The 22,397-nt window shown below is 50.5% G+C and overlaps 1 protein-coding gene across 3 annotated transcripts in view; it reads left to right on the top strand.

Moving 5' to 3' along the window:
- The window catches only part of HACE1 (HECT domain and ankyrin repeat containing E3 ubiquitin protein ligase 1), an 838,224-nt gene that overhangs the window by 731,060 nt on the left and 84,767 nt on the right, over positions 1–22,397 (top strand). For all 3 annotated transcript variants that reach the window (XM_069606519.1, XM_069606520.1, XM_069606521.1), the window contains one exon: positions 21,331–21,444. In XM_069606519.1, the coding sequence (XP_069462620.1) occupies positions 21,331–21,444 (114 nt within the window). The remainder of the gene's footprint in view (positions 1–21,330; positions 21,445–22,397) is intronic.

Below are 22,397 nucleotides of genomic sequence, written 5' to 3' on the forward strand. Positions count from 1 at the left end.
TATGCTGACGACACCCAGATCCTTATCCCAATCCAAGGAGACTATGACAAAGACGCTAACCTCATAAACAAAATCTATCAAATCATATAAACCTGGATGGACACTCACGGTCTATGTCTTAACGACGATAAAACAGAGCTTTTAATCATTGGATCCACCAGCAAACTAAACAAACTATCCCTCATGTACAAATCCATCACTATTGATGGTATTAAAATCAATGTAGCCAAGGTAGTTAAAACCTTAGGATTCTATTTAGGCTCAGCTCTCAACCTCGACAAGCAAGAAAATGCCACAGCATTAGCAACAAGTTACACCTGCAAACTAATTCATGCATGTAAACCATTTCTGTCCACTGAACGTTGCATCACTATTGCACGAGCCCTTATCCTATCGAGACTAGACTACTGCTACGGACTTTATCTAGGCACTAGTAAACACAACACCAATAAACTACAAACCCTGCAAAACAACGCCCATAGAACAGCATTAGGCATTCCCATAGGACAACACATATCTGACCAAAGAAGAGCCGCCAATTGGTTGGCTATCACTGACAGAATCAAACTAAAAACCCTGAACATTACACACAACTGTCTCGATAACAAAGCACCTGCATACCTCACAGAGTAATTCACTAAGCATACATCCGAACGCCCCATCAGAAAGGCTCAAGCCAATAGTATTAGAATCCCTAACTTCAATCTGAAAAGAACTGGAGGCACAAGCTTCCCAGTACTGGCAGCTCATCTGGAACTCTATCCCGGATTCCCTAAGAGCCACACCTTCCTTCCACTCATTCAAAACCAATGTTAAACTCTGGCTACACACCAACAACTGCTGACGCTTTACGTTTGACTGACCGCTTTCCACCTACCTAGACACTTGTGTTGAAATCAACACACCTATGCTAACTCTCCTCTCGCTCTTCTAATCCTTTCTGTTACACATAACTGTAAATGTACACCTCATATATGTCATATATGTATCAGTAACCTCAGCTGTGGTGCACATATACATCTCTCCACTCGGTATACCCCTGCTTAGTGCTGCCGCAAGCTGTTTTTGTAAATACAAAGTTAACCTCACTTTTAACTGATACCTTCACTGTAAATGTAAGATATTTATCTAACCGTAACATAAGAAATGTAAGATATTTATGTAATTTTAACCTAAGACTTCACAAGCGCCCAGTTGCCTAACGGCCGGTGCGCTCTACAAATAAACAATACAATACAGTGTTCTGGAACCCTTACACTCCCATATTTTAAAATCTGTGTCTGGGGGCAAACAGGTGGCTAATTCCACCATTAAACATTCTCTGGATGCAGCAGATACCGCAGGGAGGACTATAGCAGAGGGAACTCTTATAAAGCGTCATTCTTGGTTGAGGAATTGTGGTGTTAAACCAGAGACACAGGCAAGACTCATTAACATGCCTGTAAAGAGCAAACTGCTTTTTGGGAAAGCGGTAGACGAAGCTTTGAAAACGGCCAAAAAAAGAGCATGAAACAATTAAAACTCTGAGCCAGATTCAAATAAACCATTCATGCAACTGAGCTCATTCAATTCTTGCTGCGCTTTTCATGGCCATGGGTTCTCTGGAATATCAGTCGGATTTCTCACCAGGTACTTCTTCATCTTGGTACTCTGGGCAAGGGCAGCCAGCAACCTTTCAGTCCAGCTTTCAAAGAGGCTTTCGAAGGGGACGAGGTCGAGGCAGAGGCCAGCCACTAAAGGCAGGGCCACCCCGGCAAAGCAATGGCGCATACATTCAGGTTCCCTCCTATTTCTCCCCAGTAGGAGGTCGCATTTCACAATTCCCTCACGCATGGCAGGGAATCACTACCAACAAGTGGGTGTTGTCAACAGTATCAATGGGCTACTGCATTGAGTTTCTGGAATTGCCACGCAATCATTCACCAAGGGCAATAGAGATGTCCAGAGAGCACCTCACTGTTTGTGGTTTAAAAAATCTGCGAAAAAATTATTTGCCGAAGTTGGCATTTGGGGAAAAGAAATTGGCAAACGTTCTTAGAAACGATTTCAAACTATCTATGCTGTTTGGTCTGCTTTGGGAACGAGCCCTGCGGGGGGCATGGCAGTGTCATTGGTGCTGACTGGACCATTGTGGGGTTCCTGGGATCTTAATCAGTCTGGCTTGGTGCCGGATTTATGGCGCCCGTTCCCAGCACTTGCTGCGGTTCTCAGGTACAGCGCAGGGAAGGGATGTGGCTTTGCTGATGGAGCCCCAGGATATGTAGGGCGTGGTTGAGGCTTTGGGATGGACCTTGGGGCTCTGAGAGAGTGGGCTTGCTTGGAACAGCAGAGGCACATCGGTTTGGTGCCTGCCTTTGCAGCCTGCTGCTCCAATTTCAGTTCCAGCGTTTCACACATTTCCTTGTTATTAGCTATTTGGACATGAGGCCCAGTCAGGTGGGTCACTTTCCTGGCCAGGGGTCACCACCCATGCCTTACTGGGGTGGGCCCCTAATTGGGGATCGGCCGTTGGTGTGATGAGATGCACCAGGCTGCTCGCTGCCTTGCTAACAATTAGTGGCAGGTAGTTCAACTCATGTGTGATTCCTTCACTTGGGGAGAAATGCTCTCTCTTGGCTTTTGCCGTGCTCGTCTGTTGCTCGGCTTAGCCTGGGGCTTTTGCTGTGCTCTGGGCTCTGCTGCTGTCCTGCTGGGGCTGTCCTAGTGCCTTGATGTCCCTCCAGAGCTGTTCTGTTGCCTGTCTGGTGGTTGACTGGTGCTCTGCTGGTGCTGGATTTTGGGCTACGCTAACATGTTTCCGAGTAAGCTCTTTGCCAACATTGAAGCATCCGTATTCTCGGAGAAGACTGAGTTTGCTCTCTTTCTCTCATTGCAGGAAGAGGCATGTCTCCTGGAAACCTAAGAAGACACCTAGTGTGTCTGAGGAGCAGTTGGTCCTCATTTGCCACAAGACGTTGTGGAACGAGGTGCGCATCAAGGTAAAGTCACGGTTATCCCAGGAGAAAATGACACCTTTGTCCTCTTCTTTGGAGGGGAGACAACTTCTTCCTCTGCGGAGGCCAGTAATGACGAGGACCACAAGAAGAAATATCTGTACAAGGAGGCTCTTGCTGCATGATATATCATGCGGCAGACTACATGGGCTTTAAGCAAGCACTATATTAGTGACAGTAGGGTCTGATGCCCAGCTCCCTCCTCTGTAGTGTAAGCATACTGTCAAGATGAGGCCTCCTCTGCTATCAGAGATCAAAGAGGATGTTCTAAAGGATTGGAATGAGCCGAAGAAGGCGGCAGTGCCTCGCACCATGCCCAAGTTATATCCTTTGCAGGGTAATGATGTTCCACTGTCCCAGTCTCTGCAGGTGAATACGATTCTGTCCAGTCTTGTATGTTGCTGTTTTGTGGCTTAAGAGGAGGCTGCTGTGTGCGATCATGTGTATAGGAAGGCTTACTCTGTGTGAAGGCCCTACGATGGGGCGCATTGGCCATTTGGATAGCTACTAATGCCTTCTACGCAGCTGAGAGACTGTGCTTGGTGGATTTTAGCAGTTGGCGAAGTTGCTGAAGGGCAGGGTCTGACGGCACCTCTCTTGCTGGCTATGCATGCTATTATGGGTTTTGGGCAGTCTCGATGACCATGGGGGCTGCTGTATTTGGATGCCTTCACTTGCACCTCAAGGATTGGCATTCTGATGGGCATCAAAAGTCAGAAGCACTGAAGATTCCATTTGGGGGGAAGATGCTGTTTAATGATTCATTGGAGATCATTGGTTGCCCACTTCCCTATCCTTTGGCTGTGTTGTCCCGACATCTGGGTGGAAGAAAGGGGCGATTCTGGAGATTCCTCAAAGGGAGAGGGCTAAGGGCTTTTACTCCATCATATTTATTGCCCCGAAACTGAACAGCAAGTTTGTGATGCTGATGAACCTGACAAGACTACCTGTGTTTGTGAAAACTTTGCACTTCAAGATGGAGAGTCTACAGTGGATTATGCCCTTGATCGAAGTATCCAGCTTTCTGGAATCCCTGGATCTGCAGGATGCTTACCTTTATGTGCCCCTTGAGCAGTTGCATCAGAAATCTGTGAGGTTTCTGTTTGCGGGAGGTATTTCCCGTTCAAAGCTGTTGGCACACCTTCATGCCAGGGGTTACAGATTTTTCCATACCTGGCCAATTGGCTGCTCAAAGCATCCTGCAGGGACCTCTTGTTGAAGTATGTGGATATCACTTATGGGTGCTGCAGGTGCTGTAGTTCTGCTAAAAAGGGAAGTCTTGCAGCTGTCCCAGGAGCTTCTGTATATTGGGCCCAGTTTTGGATGGGACAGGGTTGGATGTTACTGCAGTTGAATCGGGCCGTCTGCCTCCAGTGTCTCTTGTGGGGCCTTCTATCCCAGGATAGAGCAACTGCCAGGGTAGTGTCCAGCATACAGGGACATGACAGCCTGTGTGTTCGTGGTTCCGTGGGCGAGACTGCGCAAGTGCCTGTTGGTGTCTTACTTTTACCAGTGCTAGCAGACCAGGATTGCTATCACTCGCTGCTTATCCTTTGCTGAACATGACTACTATCGACACCAGTAGCCTCGTCTGGGGGTGGCTTTGGGGGACGAGAGTGCCCAAGGGCGTTAAAGTGCTGTGCAGGCAATGGGGGTCATTACGAGGTTGGGGGTAAGGGATTACCGGCACCGATAAGGGTGCCAATGCCGGTAATCCCTTACTTCCGTATTCCGAGTTCCCTTTGCGGGTCCTTCCTTACCTCCTGCTTTTAGCAGGAGTTAAGTACGGGACCCGCAAAGGTACCTCGGAGGTAATTACGGTACCGTAATTTACGGTGCCGTAATAACCTCCTTCCCCATTCCCATTGAGCCCTAGGGGGCAGAAATGGGAATGGGGGAAGGGCAAAAGGTGAATGGGGAATTACCGGTCCCTCCAACCCTGGAATGGACCGGTAATTACTCCATTCACCATGCCGGATTTGGGACGGTTTCGGAGGCAACCATAGAGCTAATTACTCCATGGTTAGCTCCAAACCCGGAATGAGGCACAATGTGTTCATCCAACTGGAGGGAGCTGGCTCTTCAAGTATTATCTCAATTCATCCAGGATTCAGTGGTTCTGGTTACGTCCTTAATTGTCCATGTAAACTGCCAAAGAGGGGCACCGTCTTGACATCTGGAGATGCTGGCATTCAAGTTTGGCTGTTGGACAGAAAAAAACCTGCTGTTTCTAAGGGTGATTCACATCAGGGGGTAGAAAACGTTCAGGCTGATAGTTTGAGCACGCTTTTTCCTTCCTCCTTTTCGGTATTGTGCCAAAAGGTGTTTAGCCTGTTTTGCAGAAGTTAGGTGTGCCAGTGCTGGATCTTTTTGCCTCTCCCCGGGTTGCTAAAACATTCCCAGTTCTTCTCCAGATCCTTTTGTCTGGGGCTTTGGGCAGGGGATGCCATGATGTTGTCCTGGTCGACAAGGCTATTTTATACCTCACCCCTCTTCCTCTGCTTCTCACAGTGCTGGTCAAGATACAGGGTTCCAGGTCAGAGGTGATAATGTGGTGCTCTTACCCTCACCTGGTCTCTGCAAAGGTGTTGGGGCACGGTTGCAGCCCTCCAGGGGGTGAGGTCGCTCGGGTCCGACTTTGCCCTCTGCACTTATGTGTTGACTGGTGGTAATAGGTGATGCTGCTCGGGGCTGCTCCTGCGTGGAAAATAGGGGGCATGAGTATGCATCTTGTGCGCCTGATCCCCTTCCAGACCCCTTCTCCTAAACCGTGGTACCCGTGGGATGCGCTGTCCCTGGAAAGCTCACCTGTTCATTAGTTTTGGCGAGCACTCCGTCCTGCTGCTTCTGGCAGGGGCGCTTGTATGATCTGGGCCGAGTTCCTTCACTGGTCCCTTGCACGTGGTAGTCCAGTCCTGCTGCGACTAAGCCACTATACCTCGAGTAAGTGTTCCTGTTTGCCTTTTGTCTTTCCTAGTCTGTTTTTGTTGTATTGTAAAGTTTGTTGTCTTATATTGCTGTCCGTTCCACATTTGCCACACCCGATGAGTCAGCACATGAAGACCAGGCCTAGGGAGCCACACCCGATGAGTCAGCACATGACGATGTGCTCTGGAATAAAGGCTTTCAGCTCCTGGAAAGTTTTTGTAAAATAAAAGCACCCCTGCACTGAAATAAAGTGTTCCTGCTCACATCTCTATATGAGCCTGGCGCCAAAGATGCCAGGACTGAGTTCAGCCAGGGCCCAAGTGTTTATAGGTACTAAAGGGACATAAGTGACCCATTGCCCCCATCACTAGATGGTGTGGTTTTTGTGTTGGGCTTGTGGCCATGACAGATGTCAGCATAGCAGAGGCACTGCTGGTATCCTCTTCTGTTCAACCTGGTGGTAGCTCTGGGTTAGTTCCTGTCCTCTTCATGGCCTCTTAGGAAGGTTCTGGGGACTCCTGCATCCCGTGTTGGGGGGATTTGGAAATTGAACAACAGGGTTTGCGTAGGCAGTGTCTGACTCCACAAAGGTTGCTGTCTGTACAAAAATCCAGGAGGCCTTCTAAACTGAAGGTGTATGATAAACATTTGAGGAACCTTGCTATGTGTTATGCCAAGACATCTGTGCATGCTGTGGATTGCTCAGTGGTGATTATTCTGCAATTCTTACAAGAATTCTGGGATATCAGCCTGGTTGTGTCCTCTTTACTGGCTCTGTGAGTGACTGACTGTACAGGCTTTTCGGGAGCTTTCAGTTTTGAGTACTGAGTTGTAAGCCCCTGTTGGCTCGGCTGTTGAAATGTTTCTTGCCTGCCAGGACCATGGTGTATGCAGGGGTGCCTTCGTAGGATCTTCCTTTGCTGTTACATGCTTTGCAGGACTTGCCATTTGCACCACTGGAGTCGGTGGCCATCAAATACCTGACTAGGAAGACCGGGTTTCTGGTGTCTGTTACATCTGCCCACAGTTTGGAGAGATTGGGGCACTGCCTGGGCTGGCCCTGTTCTTCCACGGCCAGTCGGATTCTCTTATTCTCTGGTGTGAACCAGAGTTTCTTCCGAAGATTCTCTCTAAATTTCACAAGGCACAGGGGGTGCCACCCCACACCATGATGATTGCTTTGGATCCAATCTGCGAGTAGCGTGTTTCAGGTGATGTTGAAGCTCTACTCACATAGGCCATTGCAATAGCTTTGCCTGCTGATAATCGATGGGTGAGGACAGTGCATAGCCTATGGGGGATGGATGCAGTCTACAACTAGTTCAGTATGAAGGTTTGGGTCAAAACACACCATGTTTTAATCCTCGGCTCAAATGCTGTGACTTACCCTCCCAGCCACCCCTGTATTCCCATGGTTCGGGTGATTTGGTGAGACGTTGGAGGGGTTCTGTTAGGGGAACGAGGTTGGGGATGAACCTCCGGCAGTAGTTTATCATTCCCAGGAAGTGCCTCACTTCTAATTGGTTCCACAGGACAGGGCTGCTTTTAGGTAGTTTACCTTCTGCAGGTCCGCTGACAGCCCTTCTTTCTGGAATAGGAATCAGAAGAATTCCAGTGGATCCTTATGGAACACGCATTTTCTCTTATTCAGGGTGAACCCCAGGTCTTTCAATCTTGCAGGACAGCTCTTAAGCAGAGGTGGTGTTTAGTCAGGTCTTGGCAACAATGAGTTTTTTTTTATTGCTTACATTGATGACCCCAGGAATCCCAGCAATGACTTCGCGTATATAATTTAAAACAGCTCCTCTTTAAAGGAGACACCGGAGCGTAGGTGTTTGTAGCGCTGTAAACCAACATGGGATGAGAATTTGGTTATATATTGTGATTCTATGTGTAAGGGGATCTGTTAGATCTGGCTGTGAGATGAGGTTCCGAGAAGTGCTTTGCTCCTTGACTATCGGCAAGGAGGTCATCCAGGGTAGGCGTTTGGTTTGCGGGTTCTTTTCGGTCTTGACTGCTCTGTTGGGGAGGCGCATGTCTACACAGATGCGTACTTGGTCAAGTTCTTTTTGGCTTTCTTGCTATCACAATGGGTGACGCCCAAGGCGTGGGGGTTGCTGGCTTTTTTCGATGATGCTGCCCTCGTCCATCTCTCTGCAGCTCTTCCTCCACCTTGAGGCATAGGTACAATAGTAAGTGTATATGTTTCAGCGCAATGGGCTGGCCTGTCTTGTAAGCCACACCTCTTGGGAACGTAAGCAGCCAATTCCTCTAAACAGATTTTTAAACTCGCCTAGGAGCAGCTCAGTTTCCTCCACTGAATGCAAGGTGTACAAGTTCTACATCCTCTGCTGTGTTTAAACTGAGGAGTGTGCAAGTTCTCCAGCATGGGGTATGGCATGGATTCACATGCTCATGAATATTCCTCCGTCGTCAGGCTGGGAATCCTCAGCAAAGAAAAAAATCAGTTTCAGTTTCACTTCTGAACTGTCTTTCTCCTAACAACCAATCGCTGGTCTCTAGGTCATACTGCCCCCAGCCAATGACTGCCCTCTTCCTAAACCCCTCCTCTGGTAGCCATCTTCAGATTTTTACCACACGTTCAAGTGTTGGGAGTCCTTGTGCTATAGTTCTCGAGCTTTTACTGTGTGTTGCAATTTTTCTTAGAGTTTTACTCTATTTTTCTGGTCAATCGAACCTCAAGCTCCATCGATCCATCTTTCGACTAATTCGGACCCTTTTTCCGGACCTTTCTACGCCCCTCAAGAGTGATTTTTCATCGAGTTCCCTTCTTGGAGGATTCTGGAAGATTCGTTGAGGTCTGCTCTGCGTTGACATGTCTGAAGATAAAGGAGACTCAACACCTCTGTTCAGGATCTGCTCTGGATGTGGACTACGGAACCTTTTCCTGGACGATGGACTGGAAAGGCAGTAAAGACCGGGACCGCCCCACCGCAGCCTTTACTGCCTGCATTCCGACCAAACGCACGTGGAAGAGGCCTGTGCGTTCTGAAAGGATATGGTGCCAAGCACTATGAAGGACCGTCACAAGCGTCTCTCCGTGTGGCTCCAGACGAAGACCCCGGCTGTGGGGGGGTCCCGGCAGAAAGCTTCACCCAGCAAGAGTAAATCTGAGTGGTCTTCTAAGACCTTTGAGGGTGCTCTGGCGATGGGGGCCCAACATAAGGCAAAGCACCGCAGGCCCGCGGGCACCGGGAGCGCCGTTGGGACGGGCTCCTCAGCGGCCAGGTCGGGAACGGCATCTCCAGTACCTTCGACCACGAGCCAATGCTCCGGGTCAGCGAAAAAAAGGAAGTCGGACCATCCGGGTAAACCTCTGGAGAAGTCCCAGTCGATCATCTCCCCTAGACCGTCCCCAATGGTTGGGCAGAAGGGGTGGGGGCCGGTAGTCCGACAGGGCTCGGACATCTCCTCTGAGGAGGAGCTTTCTGGTCTGAAGGCCGTACTGGACAAGAAGTTTGTCGAGGCCAGGTCCTAAAGGAAGGACCCCGGCAAGGCGGATGTGGAGAGCAACGAGGAAACCGATGAGGAGCAGCAGGGTGGTGAGGACATCACGCCACTGCCATCCATCCCGTTGCAACCACCGCAGCAACCGCCGCCACAGCCAGCGGACATGTCAGCAGACATCCTACAGACACTGCACACCTTGTGCTCAGAGATCCAGACAAGGATGCACCTGTCGCCCACGGGAGATCCTGCGGCACCGGGACCGTTGGGCGAACCCCCTGTCAAGAGAAGGAGAGTTCATCCTCCACCTCCTTGCCATCCTTCGCCACCATCCCCTCCTTTGAGAGACGATACTGAATCGGATACGGCGACGACGGGCACTGGTACGGACGACGACGACGGAGTGGACCTGCCGTCTCCAGTGCCCAGGGCCTCACCACCCAACAAGATTGGCTTTTTCCATGCCATGATCTCTAGGGCCTCAGGAATGTTCCAACTGGCTCCCGAGGAAAAGAAGAAGGCTTCCTGTACCAGCGCCGGGAGGCCAAGAGGAAGACTGTGCTTTCGGTCCCACTATTGGATGACATTTGGGACGAGGGACTGTCCCTTATGAAGAACCTGTCCTCGGCACCGGAGAAGAGGGACCGGTACGAGAAGAAGTACAGAGTGCCGGACTCTGCACCCAAGTGTCTCAGATCCCAGCCGTCCCCGGACTCTGTGGTCTCGGCAGCGGCGAGGAAGAAGTCTTCCGGATCTTCTGCATCAACATCCTCTTCCCATCCGGACGGCGAGGGAAAGAAGCTGGATGCCATGGGGCGATGGGTCATCTCGTTGGCTGCAACGACGATCAAAGCGGCCAATGCCCTGGCCATCGTGGCCCATTATGACAGAGAGCTATGGTTCAAGATCGCCCCCTTCCTGGACTTCCTTCCCGGCGACAAGAAAGCGGAAGCGCTGGAGATCCTGCAGGAAGGCGAGATGGCATCAGACCACGCCATCTGTGTCCACGGACATCGCAGACACTGGATTCTGCCAGATGGACCGCAGCGTTTGCCTTCATCTGCAGGGTTGGTTGAGGGCCACTAGCTTCCGTCAGGATGTACAGTTGAGGGTGTTGGACATGCCCTTTGACGAGGACAACTTATTTGGCAAGACTGTGGACAAGTCTCTTCAGGCCATCAATGCGGATACCGAGACGGCTTGTGCTTTGGGCACGCTCCAGCAGTGACGGCCGACCTTTTCGGTCCTCCGGAGGAAACTCCCAGGGTTCCTACAAAGGTTTCGGTGGTGGTTCATCATCCTATCGTCTACTGTCCCGCTCTTTGGCTCAGGAAGCCTACAGGGGCTGCAGCAAGTCCAGAGGAGGTCGCCATTGTCGCCAAGGTCCCCAAGGTGGTGCCCCCATGGTAAAAAGGATTGAACCGGCATTGACGTCAGGCCCCCATCTGCGCACCCTGGCAGGAGGCCGGCTGGCGAACTTTGTCAGGGTATGGAAGTCCATCTCCACCGACTGTTGGGTGCTGGACACCCTGGCCCACGGGCACACCCTGGAATTTCAACGAAAGTGTCCGTGCATTCCACTAGTGGCCAGGAAGGAAAACCACGTCCCTCAACTTCTTCCGGAGGTACGGGCCATGCTGAAGAAGGGTGCGATAGAACTCATCCCAAAAAGGCTCCGGGGCTCCGGAGTGTACTAACGGTACTTCTTCGTCAGAAAGAAGACAGGTGTTTGGAGGCCCATAAAGACATCTGCTGCCGCAACAAGTACTTCAGGTCCCAGAAGTTTCGGATGGTCACCCTCAGCATGTGCTGGGACAGCTGGAAGAAGGGGATTTCGTATCATCGCTGGACCTGGAGGATGCCTATTTCCACATCCCCATTCACAAGGGGCACTGCAAGTTTCTGCGATTCGTGGTCCAAGGGCAGCATTACCAATTCAAGGCCCTTCCCTTCAGATTGAAGTCGGCGCCAAGGGTTTTCACCAAGTGTCTGGTGCCAGTGGTGGCGCAGCTGCGCCTGCAGGGGATTCATGTCTACCCCTACCTGGACAATTGGCTCATCCGAGCGAAGTCGAGAGAGACCGCTGTCAAGCAAACGGCGGGGACCGTCCGGCTACTCACGGAACTGGGGTTCTCGATAAACTTAGCAAAGTCCTGCTTGGTGCCATCAAAGGACATGCTGTTTCTGTGGTCCCGGCTCAACACGGTGTAGTGCCTGGCATCCCCGTTGGAGGAGAGAATAGCAAGGTGCAATGGCTGTTGATCCTGAAGGTCGCATGGGTGAGGTCCATCAAGTCCCCCCTCGGCATGATGTCGCCATGCATATACCTTGTGCGCCTGTGCAGGCTGCGGATGCGACCACTGCAGGAGTTCCTTGACGTCCCTTCGATCCAGGTATCAGGAAGCTTCAAGGACAAGATCACCCTCGTCAAGAGTTTCCGTCGAGCAATTTGGTGGTGGGGTGTCTGTGCGCATCTGTTGGCGGGCGCGGATTTCCAGACCCCCCCTCATAAGGAGATGGTCACGACGGACGCATCCCTGGAAGGATGGGGAGCACGCATCAGACGTCTCCATGCAAGAGGCCTGTGGCTGCCGTAGGAGACGTTGTTGCACATCAATGTTCTGGAGCTACAGGCAGTGTTTTGGGCCCTCAAGTCTTTCCTCCCGTCCCTCATGGGCAAGGTGGTGCGGATCTTCACAGACAACACTACGACGATGTTTTACATCTGGAAGCAGGGGTGCACCATATCTCCGGCACTCTCCAGGCGCAGGACCTATGGCAATGTGCTGTCGCCCAGAAGATGTTCCTCGTCCCTTTTCACCTGGCAGGAGTTAAGAACATTGTCTCTGAATCTCTCAGCAAGGAGCTGTGCTTGTGCCATGAGTGGGCGCTTCGGCAGGACCAAGTGGATCCTCTATTCCGACGATGAGGCAATCCCCAGATCGATCTGTTTGCGACGGCGACGAACACCAAGTGCCGGAGGTTCGCCAGCAGGTTTCCCCAGCCGTGGAGCATGGGGGATGAATTCTCCTTCTCCTGGGACGGCCTGTTCCTCTATGCGTTGCCCCCGTTGCTGTTGCTTCTGCGACTCATCAATCAACTCAGATGGTCCCGGTGCAGGATGATCCTCGTCGCACCGGCGTGGCCAAGGCAGATATGGTTCCCGGGCCTTCTGGACATGTCAGGGTCCCCTCCAGTCAACCTTCTGGCGGACGCAGATCTTCTCACCAGAGACGGAGGCGCGATTCTGCACGACGACCCAGGGTCGCTGAACTTGCAGGCCTGGCTCCTGCAGCGCTAGAGTTTGGTGGATACTATCTCCCGGCGGACTGCAACAAAGTGCTTGCCAAGGCCAGGGCTTCACCTACATTGAAATACTACGGACATAAGTGGAAGAGGATCGTCATCTGGTGCAGCGCACAGAAACTCGACCCTCTACAGATTATGGCTCTGCAGGTGCTGCCGTACTTACTGTCGCTGGCCAAGGAAGGGTTGGCTCATGCTTCCATCAAGGTTCATCTGGTGGCTATCTCCCGCTACACCAGAACTCTGGGGCGGTCGTCGTTATGGTCACACCGCCTGGTCAAGGAATTCATAAAAGGACTTTTCTGTTCATTCCCGCCGGTGAATGCTCCGGCCCCGGCGTGGGAGCTCAATGTGGTGATGACTAGTCTCATGGGTCCCCCATTCGAGCCTATGCATTCACCACAGCTGAAGTTTTTATCATGGAAAACAGCGTTTCTTGTGGCCATCACCTCCGCACGACGAGTGGGAGAGATCCAGGCCCTCTCTTGTAAACCACCTTACTTGACATTCCACGAGCCAAGGGTGGTGCTACGGACGCACCCCTCCTTCATGCCCAAGGTGCCGTCAGACTTCCATCTCAGCAAGCCCTTGGTGTTACCTGTTTTCTTCCCGTCGCCTTCTTCACCAGCTGAGAAGACTTTACACTCGCTGGATGTGGCTAGACCGCTGAAGTTCTACGTGGACCGCACAAAGTGTTTTCAGAAGACATCACAGCTGTTTGTGAACTTTGGCCCTGTGAACCAAGGGAATGCCCTCTCCAAGACATTTCCAGGTGGCTCCCCGGCTGCATCACCCATTTTCACCGGTTGGCAGACTGACCGTTGACTGGCCCTCCAGAGCCCATTCGACCAGAGCGATCACTGCAACTATGGCGTTGCTGTCTGGTGTGCCCCTGCTGGACATCTGCAGGGCTACTGTGTCAACTGGGATTCCAGTGGGGAGTCCAGAGTCGGCCTGTTCACTTGCAGTTGAACCTGGTAAGGAGGTAAGAGATGCTTAATGTCGAGATGCTTAATGTTGAGCCTTGCCACCTCCCCTGGTTGTGCATGTGTGTATTGCTATGTATTCTTTATTCATGAACATGTGAATCCGTGCCAGTCCCCATGCTGGAGAAGGAACAAGTTACTTAACTGTAACTATTCTTCGACGGGATTGTGTCCTATGACGTATTCCACATCTATGACAGGTAATGTCCACAGCTGTGCTGCTTTGGAACATTTTCGGCCGAGGGCGTCCTGCGTTGATCCATTGTCCCTCGAGGGCCTCCGTCGAGGGTCGACGTCACTGGATGTTATATATAGGACGCACGGCGCCCGTAGCCTCAGTTCCATTTTTTCTGCAAACGTGTTTGCCTCAGAATCTCGGCGCGCTCGATTCTTCTCTTCGAACGATGTCTTCGTCTTCTACTATGCCGAAGTCCGGCAGTTAATAAGTCACTTCCGAAAAAATACCACCTATCCAGTGGTGACCCCTGCTACTTATCGAGGCACCCTACTCCAGAGAGCTTGGTGGTGCAGGCGGCTACGCCCACCTCGAAGCAGGATGCGTACCCTACCATCCCTCCTGATAGGGACGATAAGCGCTTTGATGATTGGGCAAAGAAGGTATTTTCGGCTGGGGGTATGGCGTTGAAGGCGGCCAACTCCACTTGTGCCTTAGCGAGATTCACACACACTCTGTGGTACTGTGCGTCTTTGGCAGCTGAGCATATCCCCGAAGGGGAGGAACAGGATGGTTTTCTAGCCCTTGTGCAAGACGGCAAGGATGCCATGTGTGAGTCCGTACAGTCGGGTTTGGACATGGCAGACTGTGTCAGCCGGTTCATGGCTGTGAGCACTGTGATACGCAGGTTTGCGTGGTTGCAGAAGTCGGGGTATGCTCCTGATGTGCAATCCCGTCTTCTGAACATGCCCTTTGATGGTTTGCAGACCTCAAAAGCTGCAGCAAAGTCTTTGAGCGCTGCAGTACGTAAACCTCCGCCTTTTCGTCCTAGGGGACACCAATGGAGGGGAGGTTCCTTTCGGTACTACTCTTCCTTAGGTAGATTGAGAGGAGCTGCCAGTCAAAGGGGCCACCATAGGAGTACCCGGGGTAGAAAGCAAGGTACTCGGGGTGCCAAAGCCACTCGGGGAGTTGCCTCTTTGCCCTCAGTCACTGCCGCAGCCGCATCTGCTCAGTCATGAGGCCCATGGTTCGCCGGTTGGGGGCAGACTTGCGCTGCATCTTGGAGAATGGTGGGCCATTACTTCAGATGTGTGGGTTCTGGAGATCATAGCCCACAGCTACTGTCTTCCCTTCCGGCAGAGGCCTCACGACAATCCACTGGGGAAACTGTCTTTGAAGCGTCCAGATCCGCTCCTTGTGCAGGAAATCCTATACCTGCTGGAGAAAGGCACTATAGAACTGGTGCCTGTAGCAGAGAGGAACAAGGGATGGCATTCCCCCTATTTTTTGATCCCGAAAAAAGACGGGGGATTGAGACCCATCATGGACTTGCATTGGTTGAACAAGCTCCTCAGGAAGGACAAGTTCAAGATGGTAACTCTTTCTCAAGTCCTCCAGGCCCTTCAGCTTCAGGATTGGTTGGTGTCTCTAGACCTCAAGGATGCTCACTTTCATGTGCCGATTCATCCAAAGCACAGGAAGTACCTGAGGTTCGCGGTTAGTGACTCGCATTTCAGTTTCGTGTCCTGCCGTTCGGATTGACCTCCGCCCCGAGGGTCTTCATCAAGGTGATGGTGGTGGTGGCAGCGTATCTCAGGAAAGGGGGGATTCACTTCTACCCCTACCTGGACGATTGGTTGATCCCAAGCAAGCCCTGGATCATCTGTCCGTCACCTGCCACTCCCTTCACAAGCTGGGCTTCTCCCTCAAATTAAAGAAGTCCCATTTGCCACCTAGCCAGCGGCTCCAGTACATCGGAGCAGTGCTCGACACATCCCTGGGGCAGTGTTCGCCTCCTCAGGTGAAGGCTCATCACATTCTGCAGATGGTGGACAAGTTGCAACGTGCCCAGAGTCTCCCGGCGTTCGAATTCTTGAGGTTGCTCGGCCTCATGGCAGCCTGCATTTTCCTGGTGCCAGAGGCCAGGCTGCGGATGAGATCTCTGCAGTGGGCTCTCAAGATGCAGTGGTCGCAGTTCTCCGGCAGGATGTCGGAACCCTTTCAGATTCTGACCTCGGTCGCCCAGGATCTTCTATGGTGGGCCGACGAAGGCAATCTGATGAAGGGAGCACCATTTTGGCGGCCATGGCCGGAGGTGACGATCGTGACGGACGCATCCCTCACAGGTTGGGGAGCTCATGCCAACGAGTTGACAGCCAGCGGATGTTGGTGTCCGTCGGAGTCTGGACTCCACATCAATCTGTTAGAGCTGAGGGCCGTCAGGCTAGCCCTGAATGCTTTTCTGCCGTCTGTGCGGGGGAAGAATGTCCTGATTATGACGGACAATACAGTGGCCATGCACTACCTCAACAAAAAAGGGGGGCAGGGTCACTCCTGTTGTGCAGGGGGGCGATGCAGCTCAGGTTCTGGGCCATCCAGCAGGAAATTCCGATCTCGGCATTTCATCTGGCCGGAGACGAAAACGCGGCGGCGGATACTCTGAGCAGGCAGAGCACAGTCTCTCACGAGTGGGAGCTGGCTCAGGAGGTTCTTTTGGAGATGTTCGCCCTTTGGGCAACCCCACAAGTGGATCTCTTCGCCACCAGTGTCAACCGGAAGTGCGAAAGATTCTGCTTGCGGAAATTTCCTCCAAGAGGAGCCTTAGGGGACGCGTTCGTAGTGGAGTGGTCCTTCCCACTGCTGTACGCGTTTCCTCCAGTCCCCGTCATTCCGCAAGTGTTGCGGAGGTTACGGAGGTTCGGTACCCAAATGATCCTCATTGCTCCGGCATGGGCCAGGAGAGGGTGGTAACCGGACCTTCTAGACATGTCCATCTGCCCTCCATGCCGTCTTCCCTACCGAGACAATCTGCTCTCATGAGAGGGGGGTCGGGTTCTCCATCCAGAGGTCAAGTCTCTCAGCCTTCATGCTTGGTATCTGAAAGTTTGAGGTATAAGGATTGGGACCTCCCCGAAGATGTGTTGGAGGTGTTGCTTTCTGCCAAAAGGCCCGCAACGAAATCTCTGTACCGTTGCCGTTGGAGAAAGTTTTGTGACTGGTGCGGGGTACAGAATGTGGATCCTTTCCAATGTTCCATTCCTTTGGTTTTGTCTTTTTTGCTTTTTGCTTTCATTAGCCCATAAGGTCCTGCAAGTGGGTACCATTGAGGGTTACCCGGCGGCGCTGTCCATATTTAAGCACTCGTCTGAGGAATGTTCTTATTTTAAGATCCCTTTGATTTCTCAGTTTCTAAAAGGGCTAACTAACCTCCAGGTGCCGGGATGGGATTTGAATTTGGTTTTGAAGTTCCTAATGGGAGCTCCGTTTGAGCCCTTACATTCTTGTCTGTTGCAACTGTTGTGGTTACTTCCGCACGCAGAGTGAGTTGCAGGCACTTTCCGCCAAGCCACCCTTTACTGTGTTCCATAAGGACAGTGTTGTCCTGCGGTTGCAGCCTTCTTTTCTTCCAAAGATTGTGTCGGAATTCCATTTGAGCCAGAAGGTGATTCTTCCAGCCTTTTATCCTCCTCCACATCCTGGCAAGGAAGAGGAGAGGCTCCATAGGTTGGATCCTAGAATAGCTTTGAGTTTCTATCTCTCACGGATGTCACGGGTCAGAGTGGATGATCAGCTCTTTGTTGGTTATGCTGGAAGGCGCTTGGGCCAGGCTGTTTCCAAACAGACCTTGTCTAGATGGATCATTTTGATGATCTCTGAGTGTTACCGTTTGGTGGGAAAGGACCCTCCAGTAAGCTTACGGGATCACTCTACTAGGGGTGTGGCTGCCTACACTGCTCTACAGAGGGGTGTTCGGATTTGCAATTTTTGCGCAGCAGCCATAGGGCCTCTGTCCATACTTTTGTGAGACACTATTCCTTGGACTCCATCCATGGGCAGGATTTGGCCTTTGGTAAGGCAGTTCTTTATTCAGCAATTTGATTGGGCGTTTTAAAATTCTAAATTATAAATTCGTTTCCCACCTCCATAAGTTGGTACTTCTTTGGGAGTCTGTCATGGATGTGGAATACGTCGGAGACACAATACCCTCGAAGAAAAAGTTACTTACCATATCTGGTAACATTCTTTCGATGGGATGTTCCTCCAACGTATTCCACATTGCCCTCCCAGCCTGCCCCTCTACTGAATTTCCTATGCGATTGCAGATTACATTTCCGCAAGGCTTTCTGCAGTCATACTGGCAGGAGATTGGTGCCACACGTTCTGGAAAAAAACTATAACTGAGGCTGCGGGCGCCGTGCGTCCTATATATAACATCCGGTGACGTCGACCCTCGACGCAGGCCCTCGAGGGACAACTGATCGACACCATTGACGAAGGACGCCCTCTGCCAAAAATTATTCCAAAGCAGCACAGCTGTGGACATTACCTGTCATAGATGTGGAGTACGTCGGAGGAACATCCCCTCGAAAGAACGTTACCAGATATGGTAAGTAACAACTTCTTCTCCAGCATGGGTCTGGCATGGATTCACTAATGTGAACCCCCCCACCTACCCCTCTGCGGCTCTTCTCTTGGTCCTACTGCCACTTTACATGCTACCAAATCTGAATATGCCTGCCAGAGGAGGGGCTTAGGTAGAGGGCAGTCATTGGCTGGGGGCAGTATGACCCAAAGACCAGTGATTGGTTGTTAGGAGAAAGACAGTTCAGAAGTGAAACTGAAACGGATTTTTTCTTTACCGAGGATTCCCAGCCTGACGACGGGGAATATTCATGAGCATGTGAATCCATGCCAGCCCCATGCTGGAGAACAACAGTTACAGGTAAGTAACTTGTTCCTTCCGACCAGTGTGGCATACAGTTTGCTTTTGATGGCCCCGTCCTTGTGCCAAAATGTGTTCTTGGCTACACTCTCTAGCAGTATGGGAGTTGGGCCTGACAAGCGGTCGTGGACGCAGGAGTTTGAATTGCACACTGCTCGTTATATTAATTGAACCCCTGCTGTCGAGTAATGCTTGCTTGGATGTCCCTGATTCCAGAATACTGCAACGATATTGTCGGCTCTTTTTGGAGCTGCAACCTAGTGAGGATATCAGGAATACTGCCTGGTCGCCGTTGGAGTCATCCAAGTCAGATTCCTGCGTCACATCAAATTGTCTGACTCTTGCCTTGCTGGCTGTCGATCTGTAGCACAGAGGGTAGATCCGGCCTTGCACATGGTTTCAAAATGGCTCAGTCTGCCTCACGTGGCACGTTCCATTCCTCTCTCTGGGCAGCATACCACAGGGGTAGCCTGCCTCTGTAATAGTCACAATGTTTTTGGTAGCGGATGGAGCAGACATGCCCTGACCTCTATGGGTACCACCTTCACCCTTCTCACCACTTTTCTGCTGTAGTTTTTTGGACATGATCTGGACTTGTGTCACCATTCTTGCTGGAAGGCCGCCTACATCCTCTCTGCTCTCCCTGAGTTGCTGGGAGCAGCCTAGCTCCAGAATGCATTGAAGTGGAAGGCTGGATTCTCAGTTTGTTGGGCTTGCACCCCTGCATAAGTTGGGCATGAAACCTCATCATTGTCCTCAGCTACGGCGCAGGTCGGTGCTAAGTTCAGGTTGTATATGACTAATTAACTAACAGTCAAAGTGTTACTGCACAGCGTTTGTGTGAATTGGTAGCGGCTTGACTAGTAACCCTGCTGAGGCAAGCCTTAGGGCTAGCCCTGGGAGGCCTTGGTATTCCCTGGAGCTCAGGCTAGCAGCTGCAGCAGGGCGTTGGCTTCTTTGGAGCAATGAGCACACAGGTGCCGTGTTGCAAGATCACTGCCATGGGCTCTGAGCTTGTGTGTGCCAGATCCCGTCTTTATGGAACACAGTGGCACTTTCTTGAGTCCCCACCTGAGTGCTTGCGTGTTTGTGCATGGGCAGGATGCGCAGCGCTCTCACCACTCCTGTACTCCTGTGGCTTTACATCAAGTAACTTATGTAGCTCCATCCGTTTATATCTTGTTTCTTAGATCTATTGGTATTGCTCATATCCAGGGATTTCCAAACCTTGGATCACCGTATGTTTTGGACTACAACTACAATCAGCCCTAACCGGCATAGTCAGTGATGATGGATCAGTACAGTCAAAGTCCAAAACGTCTGAAGAGGCACAGACTGAAGACCCCTGCCCAGGATCCTTTTCAGTCTTTCGTTCTTCCGAATTAATAGTACAACTTATTATTTATATAGCTGAGAAACTTCAGGGCAGTTTTCAAAAGAAACAAGATAGTATTTGCTGTGGATCTGCATGCATAGAACTGGGAATATATTTCACGCCTTATAAAAGTTATTCAATATCTATTTGTTCTTTTATTTGACAGTATATTCCGAAGCGCACTGCATAACTTAGAAACAAACAGTAGCCAAAAGCACTCCGTGTAGCATGCTTCTTCAGGTTTAGGAAGGTTTTAAACGTAATTGTATTCAGAATGGCCTTTTGTTGTGAAGTTGGTCGCTAATGGATAACCTCTGCATAGTGATCACCTTCTCCTCATACCCTGCAACTGGAGGCCACTCGAGGCTTAGGTGCGCTATATGAATGGTCTTAATCAATCTGTTGGTGAACTAGTGGATCAGGACTCAAAAGAGCGACTTTGATCCTGCTGTGAATCATCTCTCCACCCCCTTCCCTTCCATCTCCCCGCCCTCTTTTCCATTCCTCTTGGTTCCAGAAGTTGCATGTATTCAAGAGACAAATCACAGTACGTGCATAGATAATGGTCTTCACGTGTTTAGTATTTGCATACTGCATAAAACTTTGCTTCAAACTTATCCACGCCTCAAACATCTCCCTAGCGACATACACTCATTCGGAATTGCTAATTTCATTTCCAGTGTACGCTGCTTCTCTTCGCAGGTGAAATGTTTCTTTTTTAAACTGAAACATGTTGTTATGGTAGCATCGTTAATTTTTTTAGTCTGCGGAGAATCGTATGCAAAATGATTAGAAATCTTAATTAATCTCCTAAGAGAAGGCCACATCATTCACTTTGAGACCAAAGCCTTACTTGAGGTCCCAGGCTCTGTAATTATGTTTTGAGATTTGGCAGCCATTAGCTCTTTGTTTTGTCCCTAAAGTACAGCTGCTTGGCTTTTTGTTATTATTGAACGATGCCCCAATCTCTTGAGTATTTGCTTGGATGTCAGGAACATAATATATGCCTGTATATCACGCTTCAGCACTGTTTGACTATTCAAGCTTGCGTTTCTTCCAGATTTTATTTAAGGAAAAGGGTGGCAACTAGTGTAATCATTTATTTTTCATTTATGGAAGACCCCCGGAATGTCTGAGACAGTGCAAACCTCAAGCTGTGGTTTGAAGGAGAATATGGATGTTGGGTGGTTAATTATAGTGGTGTACTGGGAACTAGCACTTTTACCCCACTTACGTTTCTGCAACCGTTTTAACAAAAGGAATATTTCTCTGTTCTCATTTCTTTTGAACATTAATTGAACAGATGTCCGAGCTTACTTCACCGAACAATGGCACACTTTTTTAAAATACCTCTAATGTTTGGATGTTTTTAGTTCCAGGGTCCCTCATGGCGGCTTTGCCTTCATCATGGGAGGCAGTGGATTGCAGAACTTCACAATTGCTGCTGTAGCATACACTCCCAACCTGCTGCCAACCTCAAGCACGTGGTATGTTAAAGATACATCCTCATTTTAATTCATGTAGACAATGACCATAGGGCTTTCAGTGATTTGCATCAATTTCTATCAGTTTCATTATGCATTGTAGAATTCTATCATGTAAATCATATTAAAAGTAATTACCCTGGTTTATGAGCAATACAGGAAAGTTCAAAACCTCTTCATTGTTTGTTTGAATAATAGAAGTACTCCTACGTCCTGTCCCCTTTCCACCATCCTGTATGGGGGCGTCCCCCGGTACAGGGACGGACTGGAACCTTTTGGCAGCAAAATAATGAGTTTCCCCTTTAAATTTCGTCTAGCACATTGGGGCGTGGCCACAAGTGTGACCACGCCTTCTAGATCTTTCCTACGCCGTTTCACCTCATTCCCTTTTTCTGCAGAGACGGGAACGGATCTACCAGCCATCGCTGTGAGCACTTTTTGTGCTTTGAGGCAGCTTCCCTGATCTCTGGGTCATACTGCCCCCAGCCAATGACTGCCCTCTCTCTCAGCCCCGCCTCTGGCAGCCATCCTCAGATTTTTACAGCACGCTCAAGTGTTGGGAGTCCTTGTGTTTAGCTCTCGAGATTTTTACTGCGTTTTCACGTTTTTTCAGGAGATTTTCTCATTTTTTCGGTTTAATCGCGCCTCAAGCTCCACCGTTTCTACTTCCGATACGCCCCTCAAGGGTGAAGTTTTCGTCGAGTTTATACTTCTTGGAGGATTCCGGAAGATCTGCGGCCTATCTCAACGGACATGGCCCAGGACAAGGGAAGCTCGACGCCCGGATCCAAGCTGTTATGGTGCTGCCCTGGATGCGGATTACAGAACGTTTTCAGGGAGGACGAGCATTCGCAATGTCTCTACTGCCTTCATGAGGACAAGACGCACGTGCAGAAAGACTGTGCGTTCTGCAAGAACCTTTTGGAATGGACCAAAAAAGATCGGCGTTCCCGCCT

The sequence above is a fragment of the Ambystoma mexicanum genome, chromosome 4p (assembly GCF_040938575.1).
Source record: "Ambystoma mexicanum isolate Mex_15411 chromosome 4p, UKY_AmexF1_1, whole genome shotgun sequence".
Lineage (NCBI taxonomy): Eukaryota > Metazoa > Chordata > Amphibia > Caudata > Ambystomatidae > Ambystoma > Ambystoma mexicanum.